The sequence below is a fragment of the Vipera berus genome, assembly GCF_964194415.1.
Source record: "Vipera berus genome assembly, chromosome: 13".
Classification (NCBI taxonomy): domain Eukaryota; kingdom Metazoa; phylum Chordata; class Lepidosauria; order Squamata; family Viperidae; genus Vipera; species Vipera berus.
This window is the reverse complement of record NC_138216.1, coordinates 1,602,781-1,615,998: the sequence shown is the minus strand read 5'-3', so window position 1 is coordinate 1,615,998 and position 13,218 is coordinate 1,602,781. Positions and strand designations below refer to the sequence as shown.

Here is a 13,218-nt window from a genome sequence, read left to right as displayed (position 1 = left end):
CATATTTTGGTGCTCCAAAACAGAAAAGTAGTGTTTAGCTATATATTTTTGAGCGTGTGAGGCCATCCAGTGGCTTCTCTCTTAGGAAAGAAAAAAAAAGCCCTTTATGTGTATTCTCTATTTTCCGATGTTTGAAATTCCATTTCCCAGGACCAGATGTTTAGCCCTTGAAGTGCTACGGTGGCTTGTATGGAAGAATTAACTAAATTCCTTGTCTTTGGTTGATCAAGAGGTCTGGAGGACCTAGTATCATGAAAACGAGCCCCTTTATTTTCAAATTTCTTTTGAAATCTTTATTTTCTTCTTTCTTTTCAAATTTTCAGATGTCATCGTCCCTTGCTGTCCTGTTATCAATCCTGCCTCTCTGTTGCCACTTTCTGATAAAACTCTTCCAATATTTGAGGGGTTGTTGACAAAGAGAAAGGGAGTTCAGTTTATTCTCCAAAGCACCCGAGGGCAGGACAAGAAGCAACAAATGGGACCTTGTCAAGGAGAGAACCAGCCTAGAACTAAGGAGAAATTTAACAATTAACCAGTGGAACGACTTGCCTCCAGAACCTGCAGGCGCTTCATCGTTGGAGGTTTTCAAGAAAGATTGTCTGGGGTAGGCAACCTTGCCTCTTTTATGACTCGTGGACTTCAACTCAACTTCAACTCCTGGCTGGCTGGCTCAGGAATTCTGGGAGTTGAAGTCCACGAGTCATAAAAGAGCCACACTACCCCTGGTAGTGTGCCCTGCTTGAGCAAGGGGTTGGACTAGAAGACCTCCAAGGTCCCTCAAACCCTATTGTTCTATGTTTTATCACAGTCGCCTAGCCTACAAACTAAATTCTGGTTACACCACTGGCTTGACCTTTTGGGTGCCTATCTAACAAACCCTGATCTTCTTCTCTTGGTGGAGAAGCTCCAGCTTCGGAGGCTCCTGTGGTTGATGGACCCTTATTGCAATTCTCAAGTCTCCGATTCTCACCTTCCTCTTTTGTTTCTGCGCAAAAGGGTAGAGCTAGTTTGCAGAGACACACAAGGCCACATTGGTTGAAGGGAAATAGGCTAAAATCTGCCCGGATACCCCATATACCTTTAAGTGGTGCTCAACTTCTGATCTTGGTGAAACCTAAGAGAGCTTCTAACTTATTCAGATTCACCGATTAAGCCTTTTTCTTTAGTTAACCCAAAAAAAAAGCAACTCCTATAAGCCCTCTGTGTTCCCTGCCATAAAAAGTGCCCTGTTCAGCAGTCTGTCCCTGATGCTTTTGCTGCTGGAAAATGAGCTTTTCTGCTTGTCTGAGCCATCACCGGGCTAAGCTAGCCAGCTCAGCAAATGCCAGTTAACTTTGGGGATGATTGTAGAATAAAGGCAGTGGCGTTGCCTTGTGTGCCATTCTCCAGTTAACCACAAGGGGGCGCTTTGGGAGAACTAAACTCTTTGAACTCTGAAACACTTTGCCAAAATGGGGGGGGGGGGGAAATGCTCTATTTTCTTGGAGAGGAATAAATAAATAACGTTTGCAGCTTAGTTCTTTCCATCCTCCCTGCATTCGCTTGCTAGCTGAGACTGTCCGGAGGACAAAATCTTCTGCAAGGGGCCCTGGGTTTCTGAATGACAGATCCCATCATCCCCAGCAAACGTTGCTTTGGATTATGGTGATCAGGCTGCAGTGAATCTCTGGGTCTTTCAACTTCTTTTCTCCTTGGTGAACAAATAAAAGCAAATGATTTTTTTTAAAACTAAACACAGTTTGTTTCATTGCACAACGAGATAGAAGCAGGAATTGTGGTTGCGTCAGGCTCCAATTAATTAAAAATGACCCAGATCAACCTTGGCTTGATGTTTTGGCTTGTTACACGAAGTTCCTGAAAATGGAACTCTGATGGGATGCTATTTCTGTGCCTGTATTTGTGTGTATGTGTGAATATCCGCTTTTGTAGGTGCTCTTCCTGGAATTGAATGCATAACAGGGAATATGTGCTTTTTTAAAAAAAAAATAAAAAAAATCTGGTACTCAGGATGTTTATACTCAATGAAGCCCGTACTCTTCCATGTGGAAATCTTGTGATACAGAGTCCTAATTTCCAGCTGGAAATTATGGGAAAATAAACCCTGAGCTATGCTCATCAGGGCTAATCTTCCCTGGCTGCAATTCCTTTCCAAACACATTTGAATGTTTATTACATCCTCATCCTCATCAACCTCGTCATTGTCCATCCACTGCAGGATGAAGGCCCCGTCCGCCTGTTTTCAACCTGTACGGTCCTGAGCTTCATTTTGCCAGTCGGGCCCGCCGTATTTTCTGATGTCGCTCCATCTTGCTTTAGGTCCCTTTCGTATGTTGAAGGAAAAGTCTTTATCATGGTTCAGTCCAAGCCAGGAATAAACAACATGGCGACTGCTTTAGAAAGAAGGTTGCAGTTTATTGAAGAGGAGAGCCAGACAGAAAGATGGCTCTGGAAGAAAAGAGAGTGAGCACATGTAGGGACTGGGTTTTTATACCCTCTGGAGCCTTTTGTTTGGAGTTGTTTCCTGTTCCTGCTTGAGGCTGTGTATTTCCTGCGTCATGTATTCTGACCTGTGTCCCTTTGGCATCTGTGGGTTAATGCTATTATGTCCTGTCTTAGAGTTTGGGTGGAGTATGTAGATTTTAGGTGTCTTTGTCTTCTTAATCTTCTAGCTGGGGGCCTCCAACCTTCCTGAATGGATGATCACATCTGCATTTCTACAGAGTTGGTTTCTACTTGGGGGGGAAGGGAGACTTGGGGCTATTAAAAATCTGGGCATGCTTTTCTGCCTCTTTAAGATCCTTTGAGGAAATACATTTTTCTGCCCTTTTAATATTTCCTTCTCTGGGGAGGGCTGACTTCCCACACGTCGATGCTTTTTGTCAAGTGGGACCCATTCTGCGACCGCCACGGGCCACCTGCCCTCAGTTTAGTGCATAGTTCACCCAACATTGGCTGCTCACTTCGATGGGGAGGCCAGATTGACTTAACTACCATGTTGCCAACTTAACAACTGCAGTAATTCACTTAACAGGTGTGTCAAGAAAGATTGCAAAATGGGCCAAAGCCCACTTGAACAACTTTCTCGGTTAGCAAAAAAAAAATTGCGCTCAGTTGTGGCTGTAAATCAAGGACAGGCTGTACTTAAATCCAGGAAGACCAAGCAACACTTGAAATGGTTAAATCGATAAGAATAATGACAAAGTTGACTCAGAAGTAAACAATTTATCAGTTTATTGATTTGACATAACTGCCTCCCCGGTTAAAAGGAGACCTACAAATCATAAATCACTTTTTTTAAAAAAAATACTATTCTGAAATAACACTGTTAATAGCAGCACTCCTGTGCTGAATTTCTGTTATGTATGACCAGATACAGTACTTTTCATTGAGCTACAGAAGTTTAATCTTCAACTGTGATAAAATCTGAATCTTAGGAAATAATTTAATAAATTCTTTTAAATGCTCTTTTTTTACATCAGTAGACTGTTTCGTATGTTCGGCGAGTAATGGCAAATACTTTTTGTTTACAAAAACAGCTGGAATTTTTCAAAGGCTTCAGCAGAAATGTGTGCTAAATGTTTCTACGAGAACAGGTTTCAAATCTTATCCCCCTCCAGTTTTCTATCTCTCCTCCCTCTGATCGCATTTTCCTTATGACGTCTCTTACAAAAAATGCCCACTTGTTACCTTTTTGGAACGCACTCAAATTCTGCTCTGGAAAATGCTCCTAATTCCAAGTTTACGAAAGTGAATGCAGTTGTTTGAAACTGATAGCGTTCGAGATCTAAGAATAAACAGTGGTTTTGTGGAACATTGTCTGGAAACCAGCTAAGAGATTAGGTGCATACTGGAATTTGCTTTTTCCTGCAGCGCTGACTCAGTTTTAATGGGAAAAGGTGTGGCTCTAGGATATTAGCAATGAGTAAGATTTGGGGAGAAATATGCAAATGTTTTGAACCGAAGTGGCTTCCGATACAGGATATTAATAATGTGGGGATGTAGTTACATAAGGCATTTGGTTCCTTGTTTTTTTTTTTACAAATGTCCTTTGACCTAGTAATGCATAGCTTCAGAAAAAGGAAGTCCCACCTTGTCAACTTGAAGTCCACGTATGGTAAAGTTGACAAGGTGGAGATACACTGCCCTAAAGAGTTTTCAGCCCCACATCCTAGCGCTTATAAACACCTTCCACAATTAGTTTGACAGATATTACCCATATTACCCAATTACATGCATATAAAACAGCAGGAGACTTTATAGCACTTTCTTAGATGTGCAGTTAAAGTAAGGTGCTCAGCCTTTGTCATTAAAAAAAAAAAGGTCTTGCTAGATGAAATCCATGAAAAAGATCCAGTCCCAACCTAGAGTTGTGGGAATCTCTTTACCCAGTTAGGAGCTGGACCTAGAAGTTGTGTGAGCGTGACGATCAAGTTGTTGACTGCACAAGGTAAGACTAATCAGACTTCAGCTAAGCCTGGCAAGCACAAGGTCTATTGTTTTCTTCCTTACCTGTGGAGAATCTTGGTAACTCCCTCCACTAAATTAGACTTTGTGGTAACTCCCTAGGCTAAATTAGTGTCTTAACTCCGATAACCTCCCAAATCAACCCTCAAGGCCTCTTAAAGAAGATTCAACTATTTGTTCTACAAGCCTACGTCTCTGAGAACCTGGCATTGGGTCCCAGCAAAACGTCAGGTTGGAGCAGACAAAATTGTATGATTGTATGGCAGCTCGGGAAAAGCATACCAGCCTGTCAGTTCTGTAATCCAAAAATGTCTGATCTCGCCTCTGAAGAAGCGAAACCGCTCTATATATATCGTTTACTCTTTCTCCACGATTTGGTGGCCTACAATGGTGATGGGTCTTCAACTCTCATAATCTCTTTTAGACGAGGAACAAGGAGAATATGTTCCAATATTTGAGGGCCTGCCACAAAGAACAGGAGGTCAACCTATTCTCCAAAGCACCTGAGGGCAGGACAAGAAGCAATGGATGGGAACTAACCAAGGAGAAAACCTGTGTTGGAGGCCATCTGAACATCTAGAGATGTTCCTCATCCCTTTTTCCAGACCTTGTTCTAGGATGTACTGACCTGGGAGATCTTCCAACCTCTTGGGCACCTTTTCTAATAGTGGAGCAAATTCAAAACATTGTCCTCATGACATGGTATATATATGGCTTTTAGTAGCCTATCCTAGACTAGTTCTTCATGCTAGCTTGTTGTTAGGTCCAACCAAAGGGGTGGAAAAGATATGGCACTACTGAGTCAGGGACAGAACCAGAATCCAAAGCAGTATAAAAACTAGGGCCAGAATTATAAGAAATCTTTGTTGTTCCCTGTGAATCTCCTCTAAGTTGTGTACTCACACCATTGTGTTATCCCTTCCAGCCCTTTGATCCATTAATATCTTGCAAACATTCTTTGAGTGATAATACTTTTAATTTTAATACTTTTACTGCTTTTAATTCAGCCATGAAAAGAATGCTGTACGGTACATCCTAAGGAATGTTTGCGAGTGATTCATTGGCTGCCCTTCTGGATTTGCATCTTAAGCTTGACTTCATTTTAAACTGTCCTTCATTTTACTAGATATAGCAACATCCTATGACTTCTACAAAATTATATCCTTTTGTTTGATTGAAATGCTTTCACAGTGTAAAATAAAACCAGGCAAACCCCTTTTTTGTTCACTGGTGAATGGAGAAAGAAAGAAAGGCGTTCGAGGAGACACCTTCAAACCACCTGCTTTAGAGTTAGAAGTAAAGATTTCATTTAAATCATACAGTAACTTTGTACATTAGGAAAAATTTAGTATCGTACTAGGCTGTGATGCAACTTGACCAGCGCGATTATTAGTGGATATTATCGTAACTGAAAAGGTGCCACTCGGGCCTTGACTTAAAACTGCTTTGTAAATTTAAAATTCATATTATTTTATACGAAAACATAAAAATACCTCTCTTTTTTTTAAAAAAAAAATTCTACAAGATTACAAAGTGCTAGGTGTTCGGTCAAAAAGCCTGCTGCGAGTGTTTTTTTTCTCCTTTTGTTTTTTCTTCACACAAGATCGCTAAAACAAAGCTTATCCTGCAAAACCGACTCAGTGCATCAAAACTCGTGAAATCAAACTACGATTTTAACCCCCAGACAACATTCTCAAAAAGTTTTCTCTCCACAGAGTCTCTACCTGGGTAGGCTAAAACGGCGAGGCGCCGACGTGGGCCCACCCTTTCCAGCACCCTTGCTCGGTGGGCTCCAGACTCAGCTCAGCAACCTGGCGCCCACCAGCATTCCTTCACCCCTACGTGACGACCTGCTGAACCTCTGTGCGTTCATGTGAACACTGCTGATTCCCGCAGTGCAGCTTTTTTAGCAGCCTTTGCAGTTTGCCTGGGAAGTTTTTGCTCAGATACCGGTACAGCAGAGGCAGGACGACGCTGCTGGAGAAAGCCAGGAATTTGGAGAGCCCCTTCGTAAAATACAATCCCCGGCTGTAGCTCTCCTCCACCGCTTTGCCTTGCAGGGCGGCAAGCGTGCTCACCAGCAGGGTCCCGTAGTAGGGTGTCCACAGGGTGAACTGGGTGCAGACGGCGGCAATCAAAAGCCTCTGCACCGAGGGGTCCAGTCTTCCAGTGTCTTGGTCCAGCGGCGTAGCCTCCTTGCGTATTCGCAAGATCAGCACGAGCGCGTAGAGCACGGCGATGGCCGGCACGACGTAACCGATGAAAACCATGATGGCGTCCGCGGCTTCTTTGTTCTGCATTTTGGAGCACTCGATAATTTTCGTGGAGACGTGGTTGCAGATGTAGAACAAGAGAGAGGAGAAGCTGGTCAGCATGGCCCCTCCCCAGATGAACCCGCACACGTGCTTGGTGTTGTACACGCTGGACATGTAAGTCCTCGGCAGAGCCCGTTCAATGTAGTAGTCCAGGCTGAGTAAGGCGATGGAGTACATGATCACCAAGGAGGAGACGTTGAATAAAATCAGCAAGGTGATGTAGACTTCGCTGTTGAAAGTCCAGAGGGCCCATTTGGTGCTGGTGGGTCCCAGCAGGTACATGGGGGCGATGGCATTGATGATGAGGCCGGCGATGGCGATGTTGACGAAGTAGACGTCCGGCATAGTCATGGTGGCCTTGTTGCACAGGTTGACCAGAACCAGAAGCCCATTGTAGCAAAGGCCGATGGGGAAACAAATGACGAGGTAGAGCAGAGACAAAATGGAAATCACCAGATGAAAATCATGGCACTGATTCTGGTCCTCAGTGTTCTTGGAACCATTGAGTGCTTCACAGCTCCACATAATGACGTTCCCGAGATGAGGAGGACTCTTCTCGGCTGGTTACCAGCTTTTCTACAGGAGAAGAGAAAAGAAAGAATGTCGACGCGCTTCTTTTTGAGAAGACAAAAATCAAACTTCTTCCACATTTGCACCATGAACTGCCAGATTCGACCATTGTATCATGGGATAACAGAAAGATCAGTTGTGGAATTATTCATTTGGGGTTCCTCAAGCCCGGGGGTGCTCTGAACATGGCAACTTTAAGACTTGTGGCCTTCAACTCCCAGAACTGAAGAAGCTTCTTGGACGAGAAGTGAAAAGTCTTCAAGGAAAAACAAAGAAAGTCCAGTTGCCTCTCGAAAAAGCACCTTTGGGTCAATCATGACCTGGATGACTGAATAGCTCTATAGTATAGACTGGCTGGGGAATTCTGGGAGTTGAAGTCCACAAGTCTTAAGTTGCCGAGTTAGGAGACCCCTGCTCAAGAACATGGGTTTCATAGATTCACACTCAATGTCTATGTCTGAAAAAAAAATCAGTAGAGATCCTGTGATTCTAACGGGTTAATTATTAATGCAGCTTAATTATTAGGTACTTTGTGTTACTTTGGTTTAAGGCAGTTCTCTCTCACAGTCTTGTTTCTAACCCTTACAAAGGCTATATTATTCTAATCCATCTTTGCAAAAGTAAAATAAAAAGTAGATTGTGTTCCTTCCTGAAAACTCTCTGTAAAAACCTAAGTATTATTTGTCTCGGTAAATCGAGGCAACGTTCCTCCCAAGACGTGTGTTATTCCCAGTAATATAGCATAGCCTTAAAGGCAGCTTTTTCTATGGGCATGTTATTAATAGGACAGGATTGAATCAAGAAGTACTGTGCTCTTAATTGCTTTCCGGTATTTTTCAGAGATGACCTTCATTTTTTCTATTTTTAGACAGATTTTATCTGCCAGAACATCCACGTTATTCCACATGTTTACAAATCCTTCCCAAGATTCATTCCTGTATGGGGGAGATTTTGGCTTCACTGCTTGAGTCAATCTCCCTAGACCTGGCCATTTTCATGTGGAAGACAAGACCTTGGCTCCTTGTGAAGGAGATCTCAAGGGAAGGTCTTTCTCCTGGAATTCCTTCTTCCACAATTTTGATTGCATCCCCGCATGGTTTAAGGAGGCTTTCATATGTTCATAATTTAGGAACACCCCCCTTCCTTTATCGGGGGGTCCCCATGAGAAAATACCGACATCATAATGAAAGGGTAACCCCTGAAATGAAAAATATGATTAAGGAATACCAGAGTTGAAAGTGACCTTGGAGGTCTTGTAATCCAACCCTTCGCTCAAGCAGGAGATCCTACACAATTCTGAACAAATGGCTGTGCAGTCTCCACTTGAAAGCCTCCAGTGATGAAGCACCCACAACTTCTGGAGGCAAGGAGTTCCACTGGTTAATTGTCCTCACTGTCAGGAAGTTTCTCCTTAGTTCCAGGTTGCTTCTCTCCGTGATAGGTTTCCATCCGTTGCTTCTTGTCCTTTTGTTCAGGAGCTTTGGAGAATAGCCTGGCTCCCTCTTCTTCTTTGGGGCAGCCCCTTGTTTCTTTCCACCCTACAGCCCAATGGAAATTGCCATCTTAGTGACCCTGATAGATTTAACCTGAGTCAAGGGTTAAGAAGAGACTGGACAGCCACTTGTCTGAAGTGGTGTAGGTTCTCCTGCTTGAGCAGGGGGTTTGGACTAGACGACCTCCAAGGTCCCCTCTATTCTGATTCTGATTCTGGTTAGACGTTCGGACAAGTGGGAGAAGGTCTCTTGGCTGCAACTCAAGAAGAGTTCAGCTGAGGTGCCAAGTGCTGGGTTGGTGTGTCGCTGCAAAACCTGGCCTACGCTCAACATTGCACTGTCTTGCGCAGCTGAAAGCACATGGCTTCTCGTTTGCCTTTCATTCAGCTCTTCTCTGGCAGGTCAGGAGGAGCAACCCCGGGGTCCTGATCGGAAATAAATGCGCCAAGTAACTTCTAAGAACTTGCCTTCCTCCTATAAGACATTTTCTTCCTCCAAAGAGTGCCCAAATTAATGTTTTTATAATTGCTTTCCTCGTAACTTATTGTCAAGGCATGCGTACCATAATTTCTGTTATTAAACTGAAGGATTAACATTATGACTTTGAGATAACATCTCTCCCGAATCTAGAGCCACGGACGCAAATGCACTTTCTTATTTAAAAAAAAACACACCACACCATTAAAATAAAAATAAAATAAAAATAAAATGTAATGTTCCAAAGAGGCACTTCAGACTTTTTCCAAAATAACCAGACCTCTCTGTGTGATTTGCCCTCCCTTTTAACCAACTGGAGATAACTCACTGCTAAATCTGGGGGACCTTACTAACCCCTAGATCAGGGGTAGGCAACCTTGGCACTCTTTTATGATTCTGGGAGTTGAAGAGTCATAAAAGAGCCAAGGTTGCCTACCCCTGCCCTAGATTGTGGCCTTATCTTCTCCCGCAGGATGCCTTTTTGATGTTTTGCAACACCATGAATTCTCAGTCGACCTGACCGGTGGCTGAGTGGCTGGGAACGCTGGGAATTGTAGTCAAACAACACCATTGCTGGAAGCTTTCAAGAAAGGATTGGACCACCCTTTGTCCAGGATGATATAAGGTCTCTTGCCATAGACTGGGGGGGTTGGACTAGATGAACTCCAAGGTCCCTTCCAATCCTGTGATTCTAAATGCTATCCTTGGAGATAGAGTGGGGATACTGCTTGAAAAAAACAGGATAGTAATAATTGTTGGGGGTCACTGCATCTTGGTTTCTCATTATGCTACCAATTGCTAACTTCTCTTTGCCTTCTGAAGTTCAGGAGCTGAACATCCATTAATTCTTGAGGACCAGCTCCCCACTCTGGTCCCCGTCCTAAAGGATGTTACCTTTGGCCAACTTTTCCCCCATAAAGCAATAGAGGGACACCCAACATTGTTGGGTTCTATAGAACGTCACAGCCAGCCAGTTTGGTATAGTAGTTAAAGCGCCAGGCTAGAAAGCGGGAGACCTTGAGTTCAAGTCCTACCATGAAAGCCCGCTGGCTGACTTGGGGCCAGTCCCTCTCTCTCAGCCCAGCCTACCTCACAGGGTGGTTACGGGAAAATAGGAGGTGTGTTGGATATGTTCTCCTCCTTGAGTTACTTGTAAAAGTAATAAAAAGGTGGGATTGCAGGTAAAGAAGATTTCATGTTCAGCAATGCTCTTTCTTTCCATGTTCAGCCGCCCTCCTGCACATTCCTTCCTTTACATTAGAGACCTATTTGTTTGAAGGAGGAGAGCCGTTGGAGAAAGCATTTCTCCCAAACAGAAGGCCACATCTGTCCCTGTATTACGGCTTCCCCGGTACATATGTTGAGTTTTAACCCTTTTTCTCCTCCCAAAGGGGCAAGATTTGTTTGTACCTTAAGAGCACCCAAGTCAAACCACTGTTTCTGGCTGAAGACAGCGGAGAAGGTTACTTTAAAAGAGGGGTACCCAACCTTGGCCACTTTAAGACCTGTGGACTTCAACTCCCAGAATTCCCCAGCCAGCATACCTAGGAGTTGAGGTCCACGGGTCTTGAAATGGCCAAGGTTGGACACCCCTGCTCTGTGGCTGGCTGGGGAATTCTGGGAGTTCAAGTCCACAGGTCTTAAAGTGGCCAAGGTTGGACACCCCTGCCTTAAAGCAAGCCATCTTACAAGGTGGAAACCCACACTTTGACACTGAGGACCCTACTGGGAATCTGCTTCCCACCCACCCACCCAAAAGAATCATCTAGATATTCAAGCAGACTCCTGCCTCTACCCCACATCCCATGCCTGCAGACTTTCCTTCTCCTCTTTGCTTTAACAATGTTTGGTCAAGGCTGTTAGCTCTGCTCCCCCTCCACAAACATCCATTCCCACCACCCACCACCCTGCCCCATCTTCCCCAGTCCTACCTTCGGTCCAGATCTCATGTTCCTTTGTACTGCAGAGTCAAACATGGCTGATAAATAACATTTCAGGTGGAGAAGGGACCCAGCCGAGGGGGTCTCCCATTATTATTCCCTCCCCCCGTAGCTCCTACGAACTGTCCTAGACCCTCCAGCTGGGCGATCCGGCAGGGTGTTTTTCCCGCATGTGAGCTGCACTTGTTTGTCCTCTAGTAAATTACTCACAAAGTTTCTGCTTCTGTTGGCAGAGCAAGCACGGCGTGGCTCCTCCCTGGCTCTGTTTACAGCCAGTTTCAAGAAATAGGAAGCTGTCTGAACTGGAAGGGGAGGGGTGTGCACACACAAACACACACACACACACACACACACACACAGACACACACGGCTCTGTTCCGAGCCTTCCCATCGATTGGTAGAAAGGCAGATATTCCTGGAATAACCCACTTGGTGTTGGGTTACAGTCGCTGCCTCCCTCCCCTCCCTCCCTCCCACCCACCCACTCTTTTGTGTGTGTGTTTGTGTGTGTGTGTGTGTGTGTGTGTGTGTGAAACCCACCAGCCTACTTTCTGGCATTCCCGTGGAAAAAAAAAGCCGGTTTGCCATCGGAAGATTCCAGGCAGGGTCTAAAAACCACCAGCAAACCTCTTTGTGAGGCTCAGTTTCATGGCTGGGTTTTTTGGGGAAAAAATAATGCCAGGCCATCTGCTTCCCCCCCCCCCCCCTTAGATCGATCAGTCTGAAGAGCTGGATTTGAAAGTCTCTTATTGTGTTACTTGCAGCACTGAAAGAGCAGGGCTGTGTTAGGCTGTGGCTGCTCCAGAGCAGGAGGATTCTCTTAGCACGGATAAAGGGGAATATCTGTAGCTCAGGGCTGAAATGAGGGGTCCTTGGTGCTTCTCTGAGCTTGGTGGTTTTCTTGCAGACGTTTCATTGGCCAGGCAGGTAACAACATCAGTGCTAAAAGGGAGTGGTGGGGTTTGTGGAGAGGAGGAGGACGACTGTGTGGTCCTTGATGCGCTCTGAGCTTGGTGGCTTTCTTGCGGACGTTGCATTGCCCAGCTAGGTAACAGCATCAGTGCTAGAAGGGAAGGGGGTTGAGGAGTAGAGGAGAAAGAGGAGGGGGGGGGGCTTTGGGGTCCTTGGTATTCTCTGAGCTTGGTGGTTTTCTTGCAGATGTTTCATGACCCAACTAGGTAACGTCATCAATGCCAGAAGGAAGCGGGGTTTGCACTGATGATGTTCTCTAGTTGGGCCATGAAACATCTGCAAGGAAAACCACCAAACTCACAGCTTGTCAACCTAGGTCAAGGGTAGGCAACTTTGGCTCTTTTATGACTCGTGGACTTCAACGCCCAGAATTTGGGAGTTGAAGTCCACGAGTCGTAAAAGAGCCAAGGTTGCCTACCCCTGACCTAGGTCATTAAAAGCCACCAGCTTTTCTGGATGCTTATGCTTTTCAACAACATTAATTGGCCTAAAAGGCGCCATCAGATTCCTCCTAAGGTTCACAATGGAAGATTAAGTGAGCAACAGCTCTATAAGTACTCTGAACACACAAAGTCCCCTAACAGAATTTGGAGTACAGCCTGACTTTCAAGCTCCCTTCGGTTGCGGTGATAAAATTCACCAAGATCTCCATATAAGGGACTACACCAAGCCTGGGTTTTGAATAATCTAACCTTTCCAGTTTCAGATCCCAGTGAAAGCTCTGACCACTTGGAACAATCAGGATCAAGCAGGCCAGTCTAATTTTTACTGGACTCTTACCAAGAAAGTTCCTTGTTGACTTCTCAGCTTGAAAATATTTTTGGTGCTACAGTATGAGTTGGCTCATGAGTTGGAATGTGACACCTGCCACCTGTGGATGGTCACCCCGAGTCAAACAGAATACTATTAATCCAGCAAAAAGATTCCGGATTGGTACAGCAAAGAAAGACTTGGAATTCCATAGGGAAAAAATGTCAAGTCCTTTGC

At 44.7% G+C, this 13,218-nt stretch overlaps 2 protein-coding genes across 5 annotated transcripts in view; one reads left to right on the top strand and one right to left on the bottom strand.

Annotated features, from left to right (window-relative positions):
* The window catches only part of CHLSN (cholesin), a 66,646-nt gene that overhangs the window by 23,929 nt on the left and 29,499 nt on the right, over positions 1 to 13,218 (top strand). The gene's annotated exons all lie outside the window — the stretch shown is intronic.
* On the bottom strand, positions 3,142 to 11,448 carry GPR146 (G protein-coupled receptor 146). Of its 2 annotated transcripts, XM_081338017.1 has the most exons (3): positions 11,383 to 11,445; positions 11,251 to 11,279; positions 3,142 to 7,355 (listed from the first exon to the last, which is right to left on the bottom strand). In XM_081338017.1, the coding sequence occupies exon 3, from the start codon at positions 7,302 to 7,304 to the stop codon at positions 6,303 to 6,305; it is 1,002 nt and encodes a 333-aa protein (XP_081194143.1). In that variant the 5' UTR covers positions 7,305 to 7,355; positions 11,251 to 11,279; positions 11,383 to 11,445; the 3' UTR covers positions 3,142 to 6,302. The 2 variants fall into 2 exon arrangements, with proteins under 2 accessions (XP_081194143.1, XP_081194142.1); XM_081338016.1 differs by having other exon boundaries at positions 11,251 to 11,448.